Source organism: Dipodomys merriami, unplaced genomic scaffold (genome assembly GCF_024711535.1).
Source record: "Dipodomys merriami isolate MVZ:Mamm:240054 unplaced genomic scaffold, mDipMer1.0.p SCAF_14, whole genome shotgun sequence".
In the NCBI taxonomy this organism is placed as follows: Eukaryota; Metazoa; Chordata; class Mammalia; order Rodentia; family Heteromyidae; genus Dipodomys; species Dipodomys merriami.
This window is the reverse complement of record NW_027202715.1, coordinates 14973410-15001055: the sequence shown is the minus strand read 5'-3', so window position 1 is coordinate 15001055 and position 27646 is coordinate 14973410. Positions and strand designations below refer to the sequence as shown.

The 27646-nt window shown below is 44.0% G+C and overlaps 2 protein-coding genes across 2 annotated transcripts in view; one reads left to right on the top strand and one right to left on the bottom strand.

The window, feature by feature from the left end:
- Wdfy4 (WDFY family member 4) overlaps positions 1 to 27646 on the bottom strand; it is a 268757-nt gene that overhangs the window by 48760 nt on the left and 192351 nt on the right. The window contains exons 48-49 of the mRNA XM_070020489.1: positions 26782 to 26867; positions 24520 to 24582 (exon numbers count right to left, since the gene is read on the bottom strand). Coding sequence (XP_069876590.1) covers positions 24520 to 24582; positions 26782 to 26867 — 149 coding nt within the window. The remainder of the gene's footprint in view (positions 1 to 24519; positions 24583 to 26781; positions 26868 to 27646) is intronic.
- On the top strand, positions 545 to 21909 carry Lrrc18 (leucine rich repeat containing 18). Its single transcript, XM_070020796.1, has 4 exons — positions 545 to 668; positions 5967 to 6064; positions 18533 to 19377; positions 21111 to 21909. The coding sequence occupies exons 3-4, from the start codon at positions 18614 to 18616 to the stop codon at positions 21130 to 21132; spliced, it is 786 nt and encodes a 261-aa protein (XP_069876897.1). The 5' UTR covers positions 545 to 668; positions 5967 to 6064; positions 18533 to 18613; the 3' UTR covers positions 21133 to 21909.

Genomic DNA, 27646 nt, shown 5'->3' with positions numbered 1-27646 from the left:
ATCATCTGTTTGGGGTTCCCTACACCTTTGGATTCAATTCTTTCCTTGGTAGATTTTTTTTCCATGGACAGAAGGCATCTCCCAAGGTGGGAATCAGATCTTCCTCCTCAATAGAGAAGGTGCCTATTGGAGCCATTTTAGTCCAAGCAAACCACCACCAGAACCACACGCAGAGGCACACCACGGTCAAATTTATTCCACTGGATGCGAAGACTCAAGTGAAGAGTCTTAGTTTTGTCTGTGACCCTGCCACTGCTCCAGTCCTGCAGAGTAGGCTGTCCTATGAACCATGGCAGAGCCTATCCTGGAGACAGTGGGTTGAACCACCTTGAACCTCAAGGACGCTCAAGACTGTCCTATGCCCTCCAGAACCATGAGCATCTGGACATGGCCTGCTGAAATCTTCTAGTCTTGCTAGTCTACAAAAGCAAGAATCATAAGAAATGTGGCCATTCAGGGTCCAGAGAATGAGAGCCACCCTTGGCTACACTTCCTTCCAAAGAAGGTTCTAGAACTTTGCCTGTGGTCATTTGTGATGTTGAGATCCGGTAGAATGATGTGCAGAAGAAAAAAGTACTTGTCACTCCATTCGTTATAACATCAGCTATGAACACCAAGGAAGGCTCTCAGGTACCAGCAAGGAAAGATACCACCATCAGAGGGGACAAGTGAGTTCTACTTTTTACAGTATTGTTTCTCAACCCCAGTCATCTGAGAGCAATGACAGAGTTCTTAAAATGGTCCACGCAAGTGCTGTATACATCTGATGATTAAGTGACTTTTAAGAGTGGATAACATTATCAGTTATATTTTAGATTGGAGATGTTAGATGTGGCTTTCTGTGTGTGAGAGAGAGAGAGAAAGAGAGAAAGAGAGTGAAAGAGAGGATTTTGGGGGGCTTGAACTCAAGATCTGGGTGCTGCCTCTTAGCTTTCTCTCTCAAGGCAGGTGCTCTAAAACTTGAACCACAGTTCCACTTCCAGTTTTTTTTTTCTGGTTTAGGGAGATTAGAGCCTAATGGCCATTCCTGAATTGTCTGGCTTTAAACCATAATCCTCAGATCTCAGCCTCCTGAGTAGCTAGGCATGAGCCACTAGAGGCTGTGCAGAAAACAGATCTGGCGTGGTAGTCAAGAAACCCTGTACCCAAATTCAACACCCACCATTTGTCTAGGGGACTTCGAGTTAAGATGTCAGGACCCTGAACTGTGCGTGTAACTTTTATATAGAGCGTGGGAGAACAATGATGGTCCTGAGTCTGGAAGAGGAGTGAGCACATATGACTCCAATTGGTGTGATTCTGGCAGAAGCCAGTATCAGGGGTTGAGGATCGGAGGTGACTCTTTTCTATCTGGAAAGCAGAGGAATGTAGACCTGCTCTGATGAAAACCTGTTTCACTCAGCCCAGTTCCCTTCTGAGAGATCATGAAATAATGGCAACATGTGTGCTGGAGCACCTTCTCTGTCAGTCCAGTGGACAGCAGTGGGTGGTGCTTCCCAGATTTTCTGGGGAGTCTTCCCTGAGTTTCAGAATGAAAGTCTGAACCCTTTCACAATGGGAGCTGAGTTCAGAAGAAGACAGGAGCTTCAAGCCATGGAGAACCAAGGAGGTTACCCTGCCTACTATGGATCCCATAGGGAACACAATATCTACACTGGAGAGCCACACGCCTGGCCCACCTGCATACCACCAGCCCCTCTCACACAGGTGATGACAACGAGAGTAGCTCTATATCAGGACTCCATGGGGAGTTAATAGTTTGATCCTTCTTCATTCTGAGATATATACTTACATACACATGTGCACGCGTGCGCACACACACAAACACACACACACACACACACACATACACACACGTGGCTTCATGGTCATACTTGTATTCCAACTCCTTGGGACAGCCCTAACTGACCGACACTTCCACTTGGCCTGGACCTAGGCCTCTGAAATAATGGGTGGCAGTGAGGAGGGGTTCAAAGCCAGAGCCCAAGAATTTGAATGCTTTATAGAGCCTGGCAGAGAAGACTGGCTTTCAGAAGTGGTGGGTTAGATCACACACCAAAAGTCCTTGGCCAACAAACCATCTGGCTGAAAGTTGTACTCTTTCTTTCTTTTTTTTTGGGTGGGGGGGTCCGGTCGTGGGGCTTGAACTCTGGGCCTGGGCACTGTCCCTCAGCTCTTCAGCTCAAGTCTAGCACTGTACCACTTGAGCCACAGCGCCACTTCTGGCTTTTTTTCTTTTTGCTTATGTGGTGCTAAGGAATTGAACCCAGGGCCTCATGCATGCAAGTGCTCTACCACTGAGACACCTTCCCAGCCCCAGTTGTACTCTTTCTGACCAGGTAGGAAGCTGGGAAATCTCTCCCCTTCCTTCTTGTAATCTCTCGATTGTTCTAGGTCAATTTGGGAAGATATTAAAAGAGGCCCTGCAGGTTCTAAGCTACAGTATGCACATCTTTTTGACCCTCTGCCTCTCCAGTTTTGACTATGCTAAGATGACTATTTGTGCAAGTTATAATCCCAGCCAGGTAGGAGGTAGAGATAAGAGGATCATGGTCCATGGGTCAAAGCTGACCCAGGGCAGAAGCACAAGACCTATCTGAAAAATAAACAACACAATGGCATGAGTTAATGAGTGACTTATTTCCAGGCTAAGGAGTGTTAGAAAAAATGCAAACTACAACAAGAAGAAAATTGGCTCATCCTGGCAAATTGCAATACATTGCTACTCAGGGCAGGGAAAACTTCATGTTGAACAGCCTTTGCCTGGAGAACACATGTGCTGGTATTTTCCCTTTCAGTTTTGGGTGAGGGGGTGGTAGTGTGTGGCATGGCCAGCTGGTCACCAGGAAGTCCAGAGCCTGGCAATGAAAACATACTCCCACTTCCCTATCTTTTTGATCCTCAGCAGAAAATTTGGGCTATCTCAGACTCCAATTTTTAGATTTAGGTAATAAGTCAATAGAAATCCATGAAAGACTCCAGGCACGGTCAGCTCACAAGAGGTTACAATCTGAGAATCCCAGCTTGAAGCTATCCTGGGCAGCCAAATACAAGAGACACTTATTTCCAATTAACCAGCAAAAAGCTGGAATTGAAAGTGTGGCTCAAGTGGCAGAGCACAAGCCTTGGATGGAAAAAGCTAAGCAAAAGCATGAAGGCCTAATTAATAAATTAAAAAATAAAATATAAAAGAAAGCCCAGAGGAAGCACTAAATACAATCTACCTAAGTATATTTTGTTTTAATTAGTAATTGTCTTCAAGTAGCAGCACAAAAAAAAAATCAATGAAATTTCTTTTTTCTTTCTTTTTAAAAGTTTACTATAATTAAAATAATCTTTAATTGTATAAAGGAAATACCATTTAATAAGCTCATAAATATAAAAAAAGTATGAAGCATGTGTTCAAACCCCAGTAATGGCACAAAAAAGAAGAGAAGGACCTTGGAGGAGGAGGAGGAAGAATAAGAGGAAGGAGAAAAAGAAGGAAGTGGAAGAGGAGGAGGAGGAGAAGGAGAAAGAACAATCATAAAGAAATAGCAAACTCAAATCAGAGCTTTCCCTGTTGATTAACAGGTTATAGGCACGTCTGTTTTCAGCTAGAAGAGGATACAGTGTACAGGTCAGCTTCCAAGGCCTGGCACAGAGCAAGTACCTATGAGTACCAGACACACTAAGAGGTTCCCAGCACATGCCCAGGCCCAGACCTTGATCAAGGGCCCTGACTCTGAAAACCAGTCTTAACAGTCTTGGTTGCATTGAAATCAGCCACTAGAAATGCTGGTACTGGCATATACTTGCAGACATTCAGTAAAAATAGTGAACATTCAGCTGGGTACCTGTGGCTCAGGCCTGTAATCCAAGCTACTCAGGAAGCTGAGAGCTGAAGGACTCAAGTTCAAAGCCAGCCCCAGGGAAGAAAATTGTAATTTCCAATTAGGCAATAAAATGCCAAAAACTGGAGGTATGGTAGTAAACAAGAAAGCCAAACAATAGGTCAGGGCCCTAAGTTTAAACCTTGTTAAATCACCACACACACACACACACACACACACACACACACACACACACACACACACACACACACACACACACACACACACACACACACACACACACACACACACACACACACACACACACACACACACACACCAAAAGCCCCACCAGATTTATTAGATTGTTACTGGATAGCTATGCCACAACATGATGCTGCAGATGTTTATTCAATATAAAGTTTTTTTCATCGTATACATTACAAGTGACTTTAATCCTAAGATTAAATCTATTTACCTTCTTGCCATATTTTCTTCCTTAAAATACTGATTTTTGTGAAGTGGAGGTAGTACAGTGCCAGCCTTGAATAGAAAACCAAGTGAGAGCTCAAAGCCTTGAGTTCTTGAGTTCAAGCCCTACAACACACACACACACACACACACACACACACAGAATGGAACTGGAGGTGTGGTTCAAGTGGTAGAGCATCCGAATTCAAGCCCAGAACTGTCACAAATATACAAATAATATTGTTTTACTTATCTAGATTTTATGACTTTATATTATTTCTAATTTCAGTTGTAAGTTATATATACTCCCACTAGACATATGATGGGAAGTAGAATTTTGAGTTATTTTTAAACTTTTTAATTATCTTTATTTGTAAATTTATTTAAATCCATTTGTTGTTTAAGTGATTTTATTTTATTTTCAGACTAAAGATTAAAATCTAATGTGTGTATGTATTCAAAATTTTTATTGTTATCTCTATTTAATGCCTCATGTTGCTTTTATTTCTAAATTTGAATTATTTCATTCTTTATACTTCCTAAAATTTTTATTGCTTGGATTAATCTTGATTTTAAATTATTTATGTGATTTATTTGCTAATTATTTTATTTCTTTTCTATTCATTTCTGGGTGGAGAAATTTAAATAGTTAGATGTTCTCTTTCTATATATGCAATTGCTAATGTTTCTACAATGTTTTTTTATTATCTGCATAATAATACTAATACTTGTTTTGCTAATATTCTCAATTATTGGAAATTTAATCTAAAGCAAAAAGTAAAAGTCTAAAATAAAAGTCCATAAGGAAATGGAGTTGTAACTTAAGTGGTAGAGAAACAGCCTTGAGTGAAAAAAAATGAGAACACTAGAAGCCCTGGGTTAAAAATCCCTGCACACACACACACACACACACACACACACATTCACCACAACTTTATTCAATAGAGTGCCACACTGGAAGTATCAGTAAAAGCCCCCAGACTCAGTGTTGCGTATTTTTTCGGGTGTAGATTCAGCATATGTCATATGTCAGCATTTGACAACAGGAAATCAATCTGGAGAAAACAATACAGAACTTGAAGGTTTTGTGACCTTCAAGAGTGAAAAAGGCACAGAGACAAATGAAACTGTGAGAAATAAAATCTTAATTAAATTGATTAAGTCTCCATTCTCATAGACTTTTCTGCCCAGGCTGGCTTTGAACCATGATCCTCATATCTCAGACTCCTCAGTAGCTAGGATTACAGGTGTGGACCATCAGAGTTCAACTCCTTAGTCATTTTTTGCTGTGCAGAGGGAGGCAGGTAGAAGCTGGGGTTTGTTAGGCTTCTACTTAGCCAGTTAACCCTCAAGCAAAAAAGTAAAAAAACAACAACAACAAAAACAATGACAACAAACAACAACAAAGAAAAAAACAGGACAAATTGCATGGAAGTGAAGAAAACTGTCCCTTTAAAAGGGCCATATGTTGGCCTTTTCCCTATGAGCAATGTCCACAGCAGGAGGCTGCCCGGGAAAATATCTTTTGGGGTTAGAAACTCTAATCTTGTCTCACTCACCCCACCCTTGGCCAAACACAAAGCAAATGCCAAACTGCAGGGGTCACAAGATCAAAAGCCCAGGGTTATGGTTTACCTTCTGGAGATCTTTTCAGCCCTTGTCCCTGCTTCCTTCCCTTTGTAGGCTGGCTTCAAGATTATGCTAATTACCCCAGGTCCCAAGTTTCTGGTTGCCTGGTGACAACGTTTGACCACAGAGGAAGAGGAACGGGACAAACTGAGGTAAGTTTTTACTTTGGTGTATTTATAGATTTGCTTTAACTTTGCCAAACAACAATGCTTCAGACTATTTTTCCTCTCTCCTTTGAGTAAGCAACTCTGGAGATGCCTGTACTCCTGGCTGCTTTACTGACAAAGCCCAGACACCAGCTAATGTATTATTTAAGAGGGGAGCCAAAGTGCCCTGAGCCTGGCCAGCAAAGACAGCCAGCTGGGGACAGGGACAAGGCCTGGTATTCTTAGGTCCCCTTGGGCCTTGGGTAAACTTGGGAGGAGGGGACTCCTGAAGCAGGGGACAGACATGATGATTGTCACAACTGGTTCTCTTTCTAAAGTCTTGTTGGGCAATTGCTGGGTTGCATTTTTTTGTTTTTAGTGAGCCTTTGTGCTCAAGGCTAGCACTCTTGAGACACACTTCCACTTCAGGCTTTTTTTGGTGCTTAACTGAAGAGAAGAGTCTCACAGACTTTCCTGTCTAAGCTGGCTTCGAACTGTGATCCTCAGCTCTCAGCTTCCTGAGCTGCTAGGATTATAGGTGTGAGCCACCAGCACCTGGCCCATTTTTTTTTCATTATTATTTTTTTTGTGTTTGAACTCAAGACCTAATGCTCTTGCTTGGAATTTTGGCTTAAGGCTGGTGCTGTACCACTTGAGCCACAGCTGCATTTCAGGCTTTTTGCTGGTTAATTGGAGATAATGTCTCAAGGGTTTGTCCCCCTGAACCAGCTTTAAACTTGAGTCCTCAGATCTTAGTCTCCTAAGTAGCTAGGATTACAGGCATGAGCCCCTAGTACCCATCTCCTTGGGCATTTTTGCTGTTCAGGTAGAGGCAGGTGTCTGTTCTGTTTCTTTCTACTTAGCCAGTCAGTCCTCCTAGGAAACTGAAATGGACATGCTTCTTTATGCTCGAAAGTCACTAAGGTAAACTTCAGCAGATCTCACCTGGTTGCTATTAACTGCAGAGGAGTTTGGAGAACAATCAGTGTCTTAAGAAAGCTGGTAATACAATCCTTGTACAAATTATCCTGAACAACTAAACCTATTAGCAAGTGGTTTAGTCCTAGGCTGACATGGGCCCTGCATGTGAACATGTGATGATATGCTTAGGAACATGTTGGAAGATTCTAGAACACACACTTCAAGTCTTGAGTTTTGTGTGACAGGCTTGGTGAGAAAAGGCAGGTCATCTACTTAATGTCTTTCAGACAAGTACTTTGGCCTCTCTAAGCCTCCACTGCACAGGAAAATAGCACATCAGGGATTCTGTAAAATGTCCATTAAATGCCTGGCCCAGGGTGGATAGCCAGCACTCAGTCTGGAGGTATAAACCTCATGATGTTGTTTTGCAAAGTGTGTGACACAAAATAGGTCCTGATACAATCACAAATTGCCTGGGTGCTATAGGAGCAAGTACAGAACAGCAGCTCTCGTGCCATAAAATGACACTCAGAAAGGCTGAGACTCCAGCAAAGAAATCACTCGCATAGAGCCATGACTGGTCTTCAAGCCGGGGTGAGGCTGAGGTCCTGTAGGAACATGCTGAGATCACCCCGCCCTGCAGAGCACCAGGGCACCCGTGGCTGTCTAGAGGCAGTGTGGCCCAGTGCTGGTGTTTGGTACTTCAGCTTCCTGGTGGGACTCCCAGGAGTCTACCTGCTGCTAAGTACTAAGGGAGACCTCCTCCACTCTGCCCCGCTTCCCAGCTGGGGAACAGCAGTGAGAAAGCCAGGCAATGGCGCTTCCAGGATTCTCCTACCTCTGGAAAACAAGCTTGCCAACTTTCGCCACCAACCTGATTCACTGTCAAGTTCCAATTTCCCAGTTCGATGCCAGGCTTCAACAAAGACCCTTACCCTAACCCTAGAGTAGACTCTGAAGACACACCAACACCTTCTTTGGATTCAGCACGAGCCATGACAACAGAACTTGATCAGGACAGGACAAAAGTTCCCTCAGGCCCTCCTTCACCTCCCACCAGCATCTTCTTGGTACATTAGGAATGTCCCTGCCAGCCCTGGGGCCAACTTTATCTAGGACATAGTGAAGCCAAATGTCCATGGAAAAGATAATGATAGAGACAGGAGCAGAGCAGATGCGGGCTCTGCTGGGGCAGCATGTGACTTTGACAAGGACAGGCCTCCATGTGTATCTCTGAAAAGGGATGCATGAATTAAATGTTTTCTAATCCCAGCTACTTAGGAGGCTGAGATCTGAGGATTGAGATTTGAAAAGCCAGCCCAGGCAGGAAAGTCTGTGAGCTTCTTGTCTCCAATTAACCGCCAAAAAGCTACAAAGGAGCTGTGGCACAAGTAGTAAAATACTAGCCTTAAGGACAGTGCTCAGGCCCTGAATTTAAGCCCTAGGACCAGCACATATATGCACACACATGCACACACACACACACACACACACACACACAAAAGAAAAGAAAAAAGAAATGCAATTAAGCCTAGAGTTTGCACTTAAAAAAAAGGAAGGACAAATATATAGAAAATACCAGGGTTGGGGCTGGGAAGGTGGCTCAGTGGTAGAGCGCTTGCCTTGCATGCCTGAGGCCCTGGGTTCGATTCCTCAGCATCACAGAAGCAAAAAGAAAAAAGCCGGAAGTGGCGCTGTGGCTCAAGTGGTAGAGCACTAGCCTTGGGCTGAAGAGCTGAGGGACAGCGCCCAGGCCCAGAGTTCAGGCCCCATGACCGGACCAAAAAAAAAAAAAAAGAAAATACCAGGGTTAATCAGGTGCTGGTGGCTCAAGCCTATAATCCTAACTACTCAAGAGACTGTGATCTGAGGCTCACAGTTCAAAGCCAGCCCAGGTAGGAAAGTCCATTAGATTCTTAATCTCTAGTTAACCAGAAAACCAGAAGTGGTGCTGTAACTCAAGTGGTAGAACAGTGGCCTTGAGCACAAAAGCTCAGGGCCAGTGCTTAAGCCCCAAGTTCAGTCCCCATGACCGACAAAAAGAGAGAGGGAGGGGGTATGAAGGAAGGAAGAGAGGGAGGAGGAAGGGAGAGAGAGAGCAAGAGGAAGAAAGAAAAAGAAAGGCAGGCAAGGAAGGAAGGAAGGAAAGAAGGAAGGAAGGGAGGGAGGGACGGAGGGAGGGAGGGACAGAGGGAGGGAGGGAGGGAGGGAGGCAGGCAGGCAGGCAGGCAGGCAGGCAGGCAGGCAGGCAGGCAGGCAGACAAGGCAGACACCAAGGTCCACTGGAAATTTCAGCCTGCTCTTGAGTTTTCTCTTACCTGACCACCATTCTAGAAAGGTTTCATAACCTGCTCCTACCATCTGCCCCCACCACATTTTGAATCTGCATGGTCCCCCTCTTCCTCCACCACCTATTTAGTACTCACTACCTTTCTTGCCACACCCAGTTTGTGTCTGTCTTTGTCTCTTCTTCCTTTCCTTTCTCTGCTGTTCTTCCAGGAGATGACTAATCCTCATGCCCACCCTGAGCAGCCCTCCGGCAGCCCCTGGCCATACTCTCCTTTCTTCTGCAACTCTGTGTTCCAGATGCCTAAGCATCTTTTCCTCAAACATCCCAGGCTCTGTACCGCTCTTAGGACTTCTGTCCTATGCACATCGTCTTCCTGGCCAGTTCTTCCCCAAATCCTCCCATGTGACTTCTCCTTAGCAGTTAAGTGGCTAAGAAGGGACTTTTCCAAGCACCTCAGTTGACACTGGTAACCCCACACCCCCAAACTCTATTCCCAACTTGGCATTTTCTACATACCATCTCTTGTATTATTGGAAGACCATTTGCACCACTGAAAATGCTCCTTTGGTTATTTTGTTTGCTTTGGGTTTTGCTTGATTTGTTTTTCCCTCAAATGGGAAATTTCACAATAAAAGACAAAGCTGCCTGCCTTGTTCACTATGTGTATCCTGATGCACACCTGAGTACAACTCATATAAAACTGTTGGAGAATGAAGGAGCAGATTGGATTGCAGCCAACTCTAGAGATTAAAAGTAGATAAAAGTATAATCAAATCTGTAAGTTCCTTTAATTCTATTTCTTCTTCTTCTTTTTGTGCTGGTACTGAATGGGATTTCTATCCAGTTGGAGTACTGAGCCCCAGCTCCTCCGATGGATAATTATGCTGTCTTATCCTTTCCTCCCACCCCTCACAAGGCTCTCTGAAGTACTCACACTTGTCTCATCCAACCCTTGGAAAAGCAGCCATCGTGTGTGTGTATGTGAGGGCTCTCTGAAGTACTCACACTTGTCTCATCCAACCCTTGGAAAAGCAGCCATCGTGTGTGTGTGTGTGTGTGTGTGTGTGTGTGTGTGTGTGTGTGTGTGTGTGTGTGTGTGTGTGTGTGTGTGTGTGCGCGCTGGTCCTGGGTCTTGAATTCAAGGCCTGGGTACTATCCTTGGGTTTTTGTGATCAAAGCTAGCACTCTGCCACTTGAGTCACAGCTCTACTTCTGGCTTTTTTGTTAATTGAAAGTTAGAGACTCCTGGACCTTCCTGCCCAGGCTGGCTTTGAGCCACACTCCTCAGACCTTAGCTTTCTGAATAGCTAGGATAACAGGTGTGAGCCACTAGTGTCTGGCTGGAAGCAGCCACTTTTATCATCCTAGACAATGTGGAGATTGATGAATAGGAAGGCTCAGGATACTCACCAGTTCTTTTGGATGGGGACTAAGAATTTAGGTGCCAACCACCTAAAGACCATGGGCATCTCTCTGCCATACTGCTTTCTTCAGCCCTGAATCTTTGTGTGGCTACCAGGAGAAGAGGGAATGAAACAATGTCTGTCTGCAACAGCATAACCTAAAACAAGATGGCTGAAATGGAATGTTAACACTCCCCTCTGAGGATTTAAAATGCCTATAATCCTAGCTACTCAGGTGGCTGAGATCTGAGGATCCAAGTTCAAAGTCAGCCTGGGCCAGCAAAGTCCAGGAAAGTCATATCTCCAACCAAAACACCAAAAGCCAAAAGTAAAGCTGTGGCTTCAGTGGTAGAATGCCAGCATTAAGCTAAAATGCTGAAGAGACAGCACCTAGGCTCTGAGTTCAAGCCCCAATACAGACAGACACAGACACACACACAGACACACAGACACACAGACACACAGACACACACACACACACACACACACACACACACACACACACACACACCTGGGTCTGCCTATGTCCTTTGGGCTCTGCCTATGTTAAGGCAGTCTGTGTGATCTGAGCATGTGCTCAATGAACTAGATATTTCTAGTCTGTTACACTAATAATCTTAATATTTTATTTTAATTGTAAGTCACCTATTCCCTTTTGTTCCTTTAACAAATCCAATTAAAACAGACTGCATTCCAAATTACAAAATAGATGCTATTAAACCAATAAGAAATCATAATCTTCGGCTGTGGGGCCGCATGATCTCTTGGGAGCTTTTGCTCCAAATAAAAGTTGAATTCTTATTGCCCACCTGGGGACAGGAGACAGTGTGACAGAGAATGGCTTCCTGTTATGTGCACATGGGTTGAGCCACCAGTATGCCACAGTGAGAGAAGTAAATAATATTAGGGTGGGCAAAGCTGTAAATGTATAATGCACCAGCAAGATACTTCACCGTCATGTTGATTGGATTAACCAGATAACTGCCAAATGTAATGAAGCCTGTCATTTGCATGGAGACCCTGTTTGCTGCTCTCTGGGCACTGGGGAGAGAGCTTTGACTTAATGAGAAGAATAAGACAGACCACTCATCCACCACCCCGCCCTGTACCATGCTCATGAGTGGGAAGAGTAACAGACTCAGAGGACAGCTGTGAGGACGGAATGAATGGCTTTAAAGGATGGTTAGCTGTGCACAGTACTGAGCAGAGGGACAGACAGCATCAAGAGAGAAACAGCCAGATGCAGCAGCTCATGACTGTAATTCTCCTCAGGAGGATTTGAGGGTCCAGGTTCAAAGCCAGCTCTGGGGGATGAATCCTTGAGATTCTTACCTCTAATTAATCCGTAAGCTGGAAGGTTAGCCTGGCACTAGGGGCTCATTCCTGTAATCCTAGCTATGAAGGAGACTGAGATCTGAGGCTTGAACTTCTAAGCCAGCTCAGGCAGGAAAGTCCATGAGACTCTTCTCTCCAATTAAGCACTAAAAAACCAAAAGTGGCACCGTGACTCAAAGTAATAGAGTGCTAGCCTTGGGCAAAAGAGCTCAGGGACCGTGCTCAGACCCCAAGTTCAAGCCCTGTAACTGACAAATAAAAAAGCCAGAAGTGGAGCAGTGGCTCAAATGGTAGGGCACCAGCCTTGAGTTAAAAAATCCAAGCAAGAAAACAAGGCCTGACAAGCTCCAGTAATGGAGCTTGAACACACACACACACACACACACACACACAGAGAGAGAGAGAGAGAGAGAGAGAGAGAGAGAGAGAGAGAGAGAGAGAGAGAGAGAGAGAGAGAGAGAGAGAGAGAGAGAGAGAGAGAGAGAGAGAGAGAAGCAAAGATAGACAAACTGCTGCCTAGACATAGTAGAGGTTGGATCTTAGTATGAACTCCCATGGTGAAGAGACTAAAGATCGCTGCTCTGCTGGGTGCCAGAGAATGAACTTGGCTGACATTCTAGGCCATGCAGGTGAAATGTTTGTCTTCACACTTGACTCTCATCAGTGTGGAAAGATGCTCACCTTGAGAAAGGATGGGTTAGGAGCGATGTTGTCAGACACCTTGGATTCATATATTGTTTTGTAGAATGGGACCTTCTTTGTGTAACTACTTAATGATAATAATAATAAAATAAATTGTTAAAAAAAGATGCTCACGTCATGGTATCTCCAGGGGGGCTGGAGGAGCCAATTTCCTCCTCCTTCCCTGCTCACCTGGCATGTATGCCTAGCAAGCAAGCTATGGTTTTGTGAGTGCCTTTAATCCACCACTCTCCTCTCCCCTCCCCTCTCCTCTCCTTCCTCCTCCTTTACCTCCTCCTCCTTCTTTCCTCTCCTTCCTTTCCTCTTTCATTCCTCCCTTCTGTCTCCATGCCACTCCTCTCTCATAGTCAACTGCCAAGCTCTTACAGTTCAGTGATTCTATCAACACTGTTCAAATATAAACAAAACTCATACTCTCACATACATCTACCTGTCTGTGAAAAGGAGTGCTGTATACTGGGCAATGGAAAAGGTCACGCTGAATGGTTTCTTTGTGGGCTTCTATTTGCATGTGGCCCCTGCCAGAAGGTGGGTGGGCTACCTGTCTTGTGGATCCAGGAGGGAATGTGAGTGAAGCTTGTATCTCCTTCACCAGCCACTGCAGAGTTGGCCCTCAAGCATACATTCCCCCTGTAAGCTCTGGCCTGTGACCACTCTGGTAGTGAGAGTGAATCTGACCAGACCGGTCACTGTGAGTCCAAGGGCTCAAAACTCTTGGGTTCCTAGTGACCAGATTGCTTTAGGTATGCACACCTTCTTGGGCATAGGGCTGGTGATACTTGGGCTGGGCAGGACTTTCAGCCTGCAAGTGCTACAATTCCAGAAGAGCTTCCTCTCTTTGTAGTTAGTGGGGCCACCAATGTGGCCCCCAGGATGAGGTATTTGCTACTAATTACAGGACAGGCAACAGAGGAATGAAGTGGGAGCAGACAGAATTCAGTGCAGGCAGCTTAGGCTTCATTCATCTAGGTTAGACTTTGGCTGTGTGGCCTGGGGAAGTCCCTTAACTCCTCTAAGCTTCAATTCCTTCATTAAAAAAAAAAATTGTGGCTGAGCCAGGCACCAGAGGCTCATATCTGTAATCCTGATTACTCAGGAGGCTGAGATGTGAGGATCATGGTTTGAAGCCATGAAAATCCAAGAGACAGGAAAATCCAAGAGACTTTTATCTCCAATTAACTACCAAAAAACTGGAAATGAAGCTATGGTTAAAGTAGTAGAGTGCTAGCCTTGAGCACAAAAGCTCAGGGACCAGAGCCCAGGTCCTGAGTTCAAGCCCCAGGAGACATACAGACACACACAGACACACAGACACACAGACACACACACACACACACACACACACACACACACACACACACACACACACACACACACAGAGTCAAAGTTAGGGTTGAGCCAGGCACAGTGGCTTACATCTGTAGTTCTAGCTACAGGTTCAAAGCCAGCTTGGGAAACCAAATCCTTAACACTTGACACTATATTTGGAATTTTGAGGCTTAGGAGCCTCTCCAGAGGTGCCCGGCAGCTGCAGGACACCCCAGCTCACAGTCAGTCTCAGCAGGCAGTGGTACATATTCTACAGGGTGCTTAGCTGAGACGTTTGGAGGCATAGTTGATGCACTTTCCATTTACAATGTTTTCAGCCAATGGTGGGTCATCAAGTCATAACCTTATGCTAAGTCAAGGAGTATCTTTCCTTCTGCATGAATGAAGTGTTGACAAAAGTGTGTATCATTTCCTCTTAAGAGATCACTCACAAAGCCAGGATATATCTCATCCTTCTGGCTTGAGGCTTCGTACAAAGTTACCCAAATATTTAGCTAAGAAACGGGAGGGGTATGTGACTTAGGAGGCCTTATTTCTACTATGCATCAAAGAGTGAGATAATTAATTGTAACACAATGCCAGCAAGTTATTTAGAAATAACAGATGTATAGAAAAAAGTCAGTCTTATTTAAAAGTGTAGTGAAAATACATGAGTGTGAAGCACCAGAATGCATTCTCCTATCATAATGATTGTCAGGACCTTCCAACTGAAAATGCTTGCAAATGTTTGCATGGCATTAAAATATAGGTTGCCATTACGTTTTTAATTTAGATATCCATGGGGTGCCTCACCATGCTGTTTGATTCACAATGACTGGATAGAAAAAAAATTAATTAGAAATTAAAACCAAACCAACTGGTCCACTTTTTTTTTTTTTTTTTTTTTTTTTTTTTTTTTGTCGGTCGTGGGGCTTGAACTCTGGGCCTGGGCGCTGTCCCTCAGCTCTTCAGCTCAAGGCGAGCGCTCTACCACTTGAGCTACAGCACCACTTCCGATTTTCTGGTGGTTTATTGGAGATAGGAGTCTCACGGTCTCTCCTGCCCGGGCTGGCTTTGAACCGCGATCCTCAGATCTCAGCCTCCTGAGTAGCTAGGATTACAGGCGTGAGCCACCAGTGCCCGGCCAACTGGTCCACTTTTTTCCCAAGTATTAACCAATTGTTAAAGACAAGCCACTACATATAAGACATTCTTACATTTGTACTTCTTAGCTGTGCATATGAAATGATATCTATTATCTATCTATCTATTCATCCATCCATCCATCCATCCATCTATCCATCCACCCATCCATCCATCCAGCTGCCTGTCCATGCATCCACCCACCCATATGTTTATTTACATCTCATTTCCCCTACGACCACCATCTTATCATGTGCAGGCTGTTCCCAGTGTGACACCTGAGGATTTACATGTCAAGGCAGGCCATCTAACCAGTTTTGCTTATCTCAAAAGATCACCTGTTCCACACTTCTCTGCTGAGTGGGCGGGGCCTGAGCAGGACTCAAAGACACACACGCTAGAGGAAAGGTCCTTGACCTCTAGGGGTTTCTGAAATGAGGCTCCTGGTGCTGGTCTGCTTCTAGTGGAGCTAAGCAGATTTAGGAGTCAGGGTGATCTGTCCATGAGCAACACAACACACCCTGTCTTCCACCAGCCATCTTCAGATGGCCTTGAGGAAGCCCTGGAAGGGTGGTGGCTCATTATGTTCCCATCTGGCCTAAAGCTGTCTGGGGACCCACACTTGCCAGGGAGAAGGTGAAGTGCATTAGCCCAGCCAGCCCTCTACTTTGCCTCTCAGTGATTAATGGGCAGGCTCAGAGCCAAAGGGTCCATTGAAGAGTGATTCCTTAATGGAGCAGTACTTTGGCCAGCTTCTGGCTGCTTCCTCACCATCATCAATCAGCCCTGGGAGGGCTGCTTCTCACGGTGTGAGTGGGTAGGAGAGACAGGCTCAAAGGGGTTGGCTGGCCGTGTGTCTATTCCACTGGAAGAGTATCTTCCCATCCAGGAGCCCATTAACCCACACCTGAATTTCATCTCATATAGGGGAAAACTAATGAGCAGGTCCATGTTTTGAGAGTCCAATGGAATCCAATTAGACTCAGTGATTATATGGATTTTAGCTACCTGAACTTGGGGAGCAGGCTGGTTCATTGGTTACCTATGTAGCTCAGAGGCTTGTTATCCCTCAGGGTAGTGGTTCAATGATTAGACAAATGAGTAAAGGTAAGAAGAAGCAAAAAAGACTCGGCTTTACTCAGACTCAAAAGACTGTAAGGACCACAGACAAAGGAAAACTGAGCACCTGTCCAGACCCACAGGGTAGGGCTGCCAAGTAAAACACAGCGCCGTGCTGGCCTTGGGAACATTTGCCTGAAAGGCCTCTGTTGTTCATCTAAAGTGCAAGTTTAACTGGGGATCATGCAATTTTTTTGTTCAATTTGACTGCCCTACTTTGTGGGAAAAGCTGATCAACACAGAATCATAACAGAGGCTTTTCTAATCTCAACTCATCATTTTTGGGTGGTTGGGGGCCTGCAACTAGGGTTTGAACACTTGCTAGACAGACTCTACTACTTGAGTCATGTCCTTGGCCCACTTTCTTTATTTTTTTTCAATTGTGAAAATACCATACAGAGGGGCCCACTTTCTTTTAGATACTTTTCATATAAGGTCTCTCACCTTTTGCCCTGGGTCTGCTTTGCATAGAAATCCTCCTACCCTTGCCACCTGAATAGCTAGGATTATAGCTGTGAGTCATTCATCTGGCTCATTTGTTGAGATTGAGTTCTTACTAATTTTTGCCTGGACTAGCCTGGAAGTTTAATCCTCCCAATCTCTGCCTCTTGAATAGTTGGGCAAAATAGATTTTTGAATTGGAGGTTAGTACTATAGATTGGGGATATGTTTTTCCTTTGTCATATGAGACTTTCTTTTGTTCTGGTGCTAGGGCTTGAACTTAGGGCCTGGGCCTTGTCTCTGAGCTTTTGTGTTCAAAGTTAACATTCTACCACTTGAGCCACAGCTCCACCTACAGCTTTTTGGTAGCTACTTGGGAGATGAGTCTCACAGGCCTTCCTGGCTTCGAACCATGCTCCTCAGATCTCAGCCTCCTGAGTAGACAGGATTACAGTCACAAGCCACTAGTGTCCAGTTGTCATGTAAGACTTTAAAGCTTTAAGTTTCCCTCCCATTGCTGCCATCAATTGTGCTATATTTTCATTTTGATTCAGTTCAGAATATATTCTAACTTCTCTTGAGACTTCCTCAACTTGTGGATTATTTATAAATAGACTCCTTAATTGTTAACTATGTAGAGTTTACATCATGTTCCTAGCTATAAAAGGAAGCTTGCTTATGTACCTCTGTCTCTTTCTCTTTACAATGGGTTCACAGAATGGATTTTGTTGAGGACTGGAAATAATATATGAATGTTGCTTGCAATGGTATCTAATAACTAACAGCAATCAAACCTATTCTAGGAGCCAGGCACTGTTATGGGTGCTTTGGGGTATTAGATAATTTGGACCCTCTAAGAATGCAATAAGTAGCTTGACTTACAAACAAGGAGACTCAGACACTGAGAATTTCTGAGAAGAGCAGAACTAGACTTTGAAGCCAAGTACACCAAGACCAGAATTCTCTATGACAGTCAACATTCTACCACTCTGAATGGAGGTCCTTACAACCCATCAATATGCCTCCTTATGAAGAGCTGTCTATATCAAATTTCAGTGGGGGAGGGTAGGGGAAGGCTGCATTCTCATGAATGCCAGGCTCACTCCTACACCCATCCTGGAGTACTGGGTGCAAACTCTGACACCCTAAGCTCAGAGCTGCTTCTTACTTCCTGTAGCAAAGTCTGCTGAGCTCCTCTGAGTCCCAAAAATAAAGAGGAATAAAGTAAGTCATTCCTAAAACTTATCTTATTCCCTTATGTCCAGGATTGTGTTGCATCTCACAGCAGCCCTTCCCTAGAACAAATATGGAGCAATTCTAAGGAGACTGTGCATTTATGTGCTATCCAAGAACACACACACACATACATACATGTGCACACACGCATATGCATGTGCACACACACACATATCAGGGTTCACACATACACGCATATGCATGTGCACACACACACACATATCAGGGTTCACACATACACACATATGCATGTGCACACACACACACACACACACACGCACACACACACACACACACACACACACACATCAGAGTTCATATCAAAGCCCAGGGCAGTGGGATATCCATTGGGCCAATTCTGTACTTCTCATTTGTCTCCTAGTAAGTTAGATTTGGAATTTGGGCATGCCATTTGTGAAGACTTTTTTGATGGGTTACTCCTCTGATGCTCTAAAACCTCTCTACTATTCTGTTTCTTTCTGACCACCAGTGAGCAGAACCCATGGTTCGGGGGTGGGGAGAGTCTGGTACCCTTATGTTTTCTCCTAACCAGATGTTATTTTCTCTCTTGTGAAGTTTCTCATGACTGCTTCCTCAGACTGATCATCAGCCAATCAGAAGCAACATCTCTCCAGCACCCTTGCTCACTGAGACAACATGGCAAAGGGTGGGAAAGCCCCTAAGGGCAGAAAGATCACCCTCAATGTGGCCAAGAATTGCATCAAAGTCACATTCGATGGGAAGAAGCGCTTGGACCTGAGCAAGATGGGAATCACCACCTTCCCCAAATGCATCCTACGACTCAACGATGTGGACGAGATTGACTTGAGCCGGAACCTCATCAGAAAGATCCCCGACTCCATCTCCAAGTTTCAAAATCTGCGATGGCTGGACCTGCACAGCAACTACATCGACAAGCTACCTGAGTCCATCGGCCAGATGACCACCTTGCTCTACCTGAATGTCAGCAACAACAAGCTCACTACCAATGGGCTGCCTGTGGAACTGAACCAGCTCAAGAACCTGCGCACCGTGAACCTGGGTCTGAACCACCTGGACAACGTGCCCACCACCCTGGGGGCGCTGAAGGACCTCCATGAGGTCGGGCTTCACGACAACCTGCTGACCACCATCCCCCCCAACATCTTCAAGCTGCCCAAGCTGAAGAAGCTCAACACCAAGCGGAACCCCTTCCCCAAGACAGAAGACCTGGATGCCTTTGTAGATACCATCAAGAGGCTGGAGACCCTCTATCTGGTGGAGGAAAAGGATCTCTGTTCAAACTGCCTTCGCAAATGTCAGCTGGCCCGGGAGAAGCTGAACAAAATCAAGAGTACAGCCCCAGCAACACCGAGAAAGCCAGTCTTTGCCAATTTGGTCTCACCCAACTCCACGGCCAAGGATAACCAAGAAGACTGGAGGTGATCTGGGACCCTATCCTGAGGCTGGAGGGGGAAGGAGGAAGAAAGGGGAAAATGAGCTGAATTCACAGGAAAGGGCAAGCTTCTCTGTTACTGTAGTAGCCTTCCATTCAAGCCCATAAAACACCTTTCCCTACCTCCTTGGCCTGTGGTTTTGTTGATTCAAAGGCTCTCTTCTTTGTATACACGCATCCTCCTGTAGAAGCCCAGGGGGTCAGGAATGAGCCAATGCATTTCGCTCATGCCCCACAGCACATAATACCAGAAGCTTCTTACCATCATTGGCATTTCAGAAGCTACCACCAGCTCCCCAGTGTGGAGCTAGTTCCCTTAGAATTTCTTTAGAGAAATGCTGGAGCCTGGGTTGCTAAGACAGCACAGCACCTAACTCTAGAGTACTTTTAAAATCTCGGAAAATCTAGATTCCAAACTCCCATGAATTTGTTCTCTTTACTAAATGTTTTTCATTTTAAAAATATCAAACCCCTGGGCACTAATTGTTCATGCCTATAATCCTAGCTACTCAGAGACCTGAGATCTGAGGATAGTGGTTTGAAGTCAGCTAAGGCAGGAAAGTCTGTGAGACCCTTTTTTGTCTGTGTCCATCATGGGGCTTGAACTCAGGGCCTGGGTGTTGTCCCTCAACTCTTTTGTTCAAAGCTAGCCCTCTACCACTTTGACCCACAGTTCCACTTCTAGTTTTCTGGTAGTCCAATGGAGATGAGTCTCATGGGGACTTTTCTGCCTGGCCCATAAGACTTTTTATATCCAATAAACTACCAAAAGAAAAAGAAAAAAGAAAACTGGAAGTGGAACTGTGGCTCAAGTGGTAGAGTGCTAGACTTGAGCAAGAGAAGCTCAGGTACAGCACCCAGGCCCTGAGTTTAAGCCCCAGGACCAGCACAAAAATAAATGTGTGTGTGTGTGTGTGTGTGTGTGTGTGTGTGTGTGTGTGTGTGTGTGTGTGTGTGTGTGTGTGTGTGTGTGTGCGTGCGCGCCCTGTCCTACAACATAAGTAAATCACATACTATTGAGAGCTTACTATTTTTCCTGTGACATATGTTTATACATATTTAAAATAATAACATTTATGGCAGTTATTCAATCATTCTTTTTGCTGGTACTGGGATCTGAACTCAGAGTCTCCTGCTTGCTAGGCTCACTTATTTAGTTGGCATTTTACTACACAGTTCCAGTCTATATCCTCCAGATCTCAACTTCCTGGGTGGCCAGGATCACAGGCCTGAGCCACTAACTGGTACACAGGGGTAAACTCACTGCTAAACCAGGATCTTGGAGGCAGATCACTGGTTCCTACCTGCTGTTCTGCAGGCCTCCAGTCCTAGTGTCCTATCACAGGCTGAAGTGTTGTACTTCTGGATTGGATGAATGTCCTATCAGTCCTAGGATAGACTGCTCCAATAACTTCATCTGACTCAAGCATCTATTCAGGAACTCAGGGCCTAGACAGAACAGCAGCTCCCCACAAGAAAATTCTAGAGAAATAGTATTTCCTTCCCAGGCATTCAAAAACTTAGCAAAAAAGAGAAACTCAGAAAAGCGTGGCAAGTAAACATACTTTACACAGAGCCATGGCATTTCCCTTTTCTTACACTGACCCTGTCCAGCAGGGTTTCTGAGAGCCAGAGCAGCCCCATTTGACCTATGTGACCTGTGCATTGCCCTTGGGGCCTGGCGCAGCTACCTCAGCCTCTTGTGTCTCCATTTCCCAGGATGCATCCTGAGTCTTCCTAGAATAGCTTATGGCCAAATCATGAAGACTGATCAGCTAACAGGAGTAAATGACTATGAAGAAGAAAAGCCTTGTATAAGAAGACAAGAGTGGCATGGGGGGAACATTGTGGAAGCAGGCTCTCTGGTGCTGCCCAAGCCACTGATTTCCTCACATATGTACCTTCATTCTCTTTCCTTCGGGCTACCTGTATGTGAAAATGACTTTGGAAAATACTTGATGATAGATATATAAACAATTAAAGACTTGAAAGTCTTACAGTCTCTATATTTCACTCAAAGTGGTACACCCAAGGTAACCAGTTCATAGCCAGTAACTTGGGATAAATTATAGATGCTTAATGATAAGTCAAACAGCTAAAATGGCTACAAAAACACATACATTGAGAAATATACTCAAATGCACTATAGTTAAGCATAAGTGGAATTTTGACACATCTCAGTTACGTATAGGAAGGCAAAAAAAAAATAAAGAAGTAGTGGGAGGGGAGAGATTAATGGGGAAGGGAACAAGGGACAAAAACAGCAAGAATACTCAACGTACACATGTGACAAAGCAAGTAGGAAATGTGAAATGAGCCTAGAAGAAAGGGCTGATAGGATTGGGCAAAATGCTGGAAAGGGTGACTGATCAAGAGGCACAGGACCCTTAGATGGACACGTTAAATTGTAAGTCCCTGTACAACCTTATCAAGTTCTGAAAAAAAATAAAAGGAGAAAGGGGAATAGGATAGGATCTGATATGGATACTTTGGATCACTTTTAATTTTCTTTGGAATAATTGGCATGTAATATAAAATATTAGAATAAAAAAGTTATTCATAGCTATTGGCTGATTTTTAAACTAATTTCTTTTATTTCTTATGTGTTCCCTTTCCTATGCATCCTCAATAGAAAAATAATAAATGTTAGTTTCTTTCAAAAGCGAAAGGTAAGATAGCAGACTTGTGGCCTAACATTGCAATGATCAACTTTATTTGTAATGCCACCAAACCGGAAACAATTACATGTCCACCAGAGTACACAGTGGTACACATTGTTGAACTAACTCTGATAGACTTATACATGGAATACTACTTGGCAAAAAAAAAAAAGGAATATCCTATTGATACATGCCACAACTTGAATAATTCTCAATGGCATTCTTCTGAGGTTAAAAAAGCCAATGTCTGAAACATGGACACTCCCTGGTTCTATTTATAGGACATTCTCTAACTAAAAAAAATACAGAGATGAAAAGCATACCAGTGGTAACCAGGAGTGAAAGACAACAGGGTGGCAGAGTCAGGAGAGATGATGAAGTAACAGCACAGGAGATTGTTCTGTGGCAATGAAATATTGTACATATTGAGTTTGGTGGTGATTACATGAAGGACAAGAAACCACGCCCACACTTGTACCAATGTAACTGTCCTATTTGTAAAACTGAATAATGTTAAAAAAAAAAAAAAACAAGAGGAAGGACAGAGTGTATGGAGCATCTCTATATTATTCATTCTGATGAATCTATAGTTATTTAAAAATGAAAATGCAACAGGGCACCAGAGGCTCATGCTTATAATCCTAATTACTCAGGAGGCTGAAATCTGAGGATTGTGGTTCAAAGCCAGCCTAGGCAGGAAAAGTCCATGTAACTTTTTTTGAGATTCTTAGCTCCAATTAATCACCAAAAAAGGGTGTGAGGAGCCAGAAGTGGAGCTGTGGCTTGAGTGGCAGAGCTCTAGCCTTAAGCAAAAGCTAAAGGACAGCACCCAGGCCCTGAGTTCAAGCCCCAGGATGGGCGTGCATGCAGGCGCACATGGGTGCGCGTGCACACACACTCACGAACACACACACACACACACACAAACACACACATACACACACTTAGGGCTAGCATTCTGCCTCTTGAGCCACAGCTTTATTTCTATTTTTTGTTTGGGGTGGAGGGGTAGTTAATTGGGGATAAGAATCTCTTGACCTTTCCTACTGGGGCTGGCTTCAAGCCATGATCCCCAGATTTGAGCCTCTTGAGTAGCCAGGATTACAGGTATGAGCCACTGGCACCCAACTGGCTTTGATCTTTCTCCTGAAATGGTCTTTCCTAACTACATTATATTCAAATACTGTTTTCTTGATAGAAGTGTCCTTCATCCCATCTAAGATTTCAATGTCCACCTTCATCTGCTTTGTCTCCTGTATTTATTGTCTATTATGCTTTATAGTTCACTCACACAAATTGATTTATGTCTGTCCTCCTCACATGAATAGAAATTCAATAAGGGCACAGGATGTTTTTGCTATTTTGCTTATAGCTTTGTTAAGCATAAATGCCACATTCAAATCTATCAACATAATTTTAAGTGAATTAGTGGTGGATATCATTTCTGGGGCACTCCTTCCCATCCCTACATAACACATTCCTACATAACACATAACACATTCTACATAACACATTCCTGGAGAAAACCACACCCACTTTATCCCTCATTTCCAACTGAAAGTAAAAAGAAAGCATTGAACAATTTTTTTTAATATAAATATAAAGGCCTCTGGATTGGCCTTGCAGAAAAGGATTCCTCGGTGACGTTAAAGGTGCTTTCCCTATGAACATACCCTATCAGATAGATTATAAATCACCATATGATTCATAGGCTATCATATTTAGATCAATGCCTCCTAACCCAAAATTCTCAGAACCAGAAACGATTCAGATTTGACACGTGTTTGGATTGGGGGATATGAGCATATCCATAATGAGAGATCTTAGGGACAGGACCCAAATTTAACCAAAAAATTCCTATCACTGTTTTATAGGTCATCAACAACTCCCACATTTCCAACTTCAATGGTCTATCATATCCATGTGATACACATAACCTGAAGATAATATTACACAATATTTTCAGTGTTTTTGCCTTTTGACTATAGCCCTATTGAATGAAGCCACATGTGGAATTTTATTCTCTGTGTGATGATATCAGTTCTTCAAAATTTGGGACTTTGGAGCATTTTGGATTTCAAGTTTCCGGAGTAAAGCTGTATCGCCTGTATTGATTTAGCTTCTAAGCATTCAGCAACTCTCCCTGCAGAATGATTCACCAGCCCAAATTTGAGGGCCTGACCCCCCCCCACCCAAGGTTGTGCCAGGATAAACATATCTACAAGCACTAGGCCCAATCATGACAGAAGGGGCACTTGATGCCATTTAGATCTGGGGGACTTGAAGATCAGTTTATAGAGGCTGAAGTTCAAAAGGAATTTTAGGAATAGGATGAAAGCTTATGGACATTGGAGAGAGAAAACTAGAGAAACAGATAGGCATGTTCTTTGTTTGACCCTTAGAGAACAACAACGAAATTGAGAATAGTACCGAGCCCAGAGAGCACCCTCTCCCCCACACTACGTTACCTTAGATTGAGGGGGTCATCCGTGATTCCTTTGCCCTTCAAGGTAGGTTGATAAGAGCAGAAACTAACAAAAAAGAAAGGATCTTATCAGCAGAGTTGGGCCTTTCCTAGTACCAGTAGAAATATTTCTAGAACCAGACAAAGAAGTTGGTCCATTCTAGCTTTCTTCCATGTCCCACCTTGTCCTGCGAAGGGAAGAACCAGGCCTGTGTACCTCTGAGAACCCCTTAGCATCTTCTAGCACTCTTGCTTCAATGTAGACAATGATGGAAATAAAACAATAGCTATGAAGACATTTTGATAGACATGCCTCCTCAGGCACTTGACATTTCCATAACCCTCTTCGACAATTACTGCTATACACTTGGAGGACAAATGCTATCTTAAGACACTATAGGAAGAATCAGTGTGGTCAGAGTTTACATTAGGCCTAAGCTATGTGCTATAGTTTGCATCTTAAATGTTTCCCAAGGCCCATGTACTAAAGACATGGTCCCCAGGGTAGCACCTTTAAGAGGTAAATGAAACCTTTAAGAGATAGGGCCTAATGGGAGGTTTTTAGGTCATTGGGGCATGACCTTCAAAGGAATTATGGAGCAAGCACCAGTGGGTCAGGCCTGTCATCCTAGCTACTCAAGAGGCTGAGATATAAGGATCACGGTTCAAAGTCAGCTAGGATAGGAAAGTCTGTGAGACTCTTATCTCCAATTAACCATGTTAATTGGAAAGTAAGTAATTGGAAGTAAGTTAATTGGAAAGTAAGCTGTGGCTCAAGTGTCAGAGCATCAGTCTTGAGCACAAAATCTCAGGGACAGCATCCAGGCCCTGAGTTCAAGCCCCTAGACTGCCACAAAAAATGTGATTGCGAGACCTCCATACTTCTTCCTCTTCCCCTTCCTCCTCCTCCTTCTTTTTCTTCTCTCTCTCTCTCTCTCTCTCTCTCTCTCTCTCTCTCTCTCTCTCTCTCTCTCTCCCCTTCTCTATCTCTGTCTCTCTCTCCCTCTCACTCCTCTGCTATGAGCTGAATGCTCTGCATAGGCCTAAAGCGACAGGGCTAACTAGTCATGAGCTGGGACATCCAAAAATCATGAACCCAAATATTGCTTTTCTCTTTATGAGTTGATTACATCAGTTATTATATAACACTGATATAAAACTGGCCAGATGACTCTGTATAAGCCTTCTAGATCAATTGTAGAATTCTATTTTTGAGGAAAAGTGAATTAAGATCAACATTACATGTCTCCTTATTCCATTGGTCTAACATGGACTTGGAAAATAGTTTTAGAAGGAAATTTAACAGCGGTCCTTGTAAGAATTGCCTCATCTGGTACTCAAGAAACCTCACCAGAGACTCGTGGGTAGGCCCAGGGCTAAATCATTAGCCCCTCACAGCCGTTGTTTTTCTCTACTCTGGCCCTGCCCCTGGGATGCAGTGGCTAACCCTGGGCCACTTACTGACCAGGGCCACCAAGAAGACAAAGCTGGAACCTCTGAGCAGAAATTAGGGCTCCAAAGCCAGGAGTATCAAAGCTCACCTCCAAACTTCCAGCCCAAAGCAGAGGAGAACATAATACCTTCCTGGTCCTCCAAACTATATGTTGTCTCTCCGTGGCTCAAGCCTTACCTTCCTCTCTGTGTTCTCTAGATCCTCTGCAAATGTTTGTTTTTTTCAGTAACTTTCGTAACAGTGAACACAAATGACCTTGAATATTAGGAATTCAGATACTGGCTTGCATTTCTTATAATGACTCATTTAGTTGAAGAAAGAGGAATTGCGCTGACAGAACAGGCTTTTCTAAGACAATAAATGTTCAGTGTACAAAGGGAAACAATCAGTTGCTTGCAATGAGATAAAAAATTTGAGCCACTAAAATCAGGATCAACAAGTGAGCTTATAACTTGGAAAGTTAGGAAATAGAGCCGGAACATTCTGAAAGGCCAATTAAAGATCCAAGGTCTTAAATAGATTTTATCTGCATGACTTTCTCTCCCAGCACTCACTACAATACAACCCAAATCACTTTACCCCACCAATATGGAATCTTCAGGACATATGGAAGGAATTTATCTCCTTTGTCTGTTCTTTGATCTACAATTCTAGCTCTAGGGGGTCAGGATATTCTTCCTGGAGCATGATCTGAATCCTCCCCGCTGCAATTTGAAAATGCTTTTCCTGAGAACAGAACCAAGTTTCTCTGTCACTATACTTTGGGTTTAGAACCTATTTCCTCAGAAGGAGGGTTGTTTTTCAATACCTTACCTTTTGAAGGCTTTACTCCGATCATTGCTGTAGAAGACAAGGAGCTTGGTATGTCCATTCTGGAAGAAGATCTCTAGGGCAATATCCTACAAAGAGAAGAGCCTTTACTGCTGCAGATATTTCCTGAAATGGAGATTCCTTTGAGTGAAACAGCGAATGGCCATGGGTCATGTGGGTTCCTGTCCCTGGTTAGTCCTTCTGATCTCTCTTGAGGGTAGGAAAACCTTGGTGATGGGGGAGTGGAGGCTCTACAGAATGGACAGGAGACCAGGGTCCTGGCCACAGCTGCCATCTCCTTTGGATGAAGCAGAAAGTAAAATCTCTACTTCCAGGATAAATGAGGAATAGGCAAAAGGGTGACCTGCTCAATTGCCCCTTCCAGACACTTCCAGGTCAGGGGCTTGGTTTCTTGAATCAAGAGTCACCTCAGCAGAAACATCAGAAGTTAACAGAGTGGGATTGATTCTCACCCTGAGCACCACTGTGGTTTCATCTACAGACACAGGAGACAAGAAGGTGTTTTGCACAGTCAGCAATGCCATTATTAAAAGTATGATGTTAATGCCTAATAGAATCTACATGCTTTTCTTTCTTTTTTCTTTCCTTCCTCTTGTACTCTCTCCATCTCTTCTATTCCAAGCCATGGAAGTAACAGACTTGGAATAAGGAAGCATGAAGGATAAGATGAATTTAGGGGAAAGGAATTTCCAGGGAGAATAGGGAGAAGCAAAGCGGAGGCCTGGAAAAACCCAGGCAGGTAGGAATAAGAGTCAGACTCTGATAATGTGGTCCTGTGTCCGACTGCAACTATGTCCCACTTCCACCAACGTGGAACTGAGCTTTCCAAGTGCAGTCATCCAAATGC

Excerpts from the sequence above, each read along its gene's own strand:
- Lrrc18 (XM_070020796.1), top strand. The coding sequence starts at position 18,614 with ATGGCAAAGGGTGGGAAAGCCCCTAAGGGCAGAAAGATCACCCTCAAT. Across the intron at positions 19,378-21,110 it reads GATAACCAAGAAGACTGGAG|GATGCATCCTGAGTCTTCCT; the intron begins GTGATCTGGGAC and ends TCCATTTCCCAG.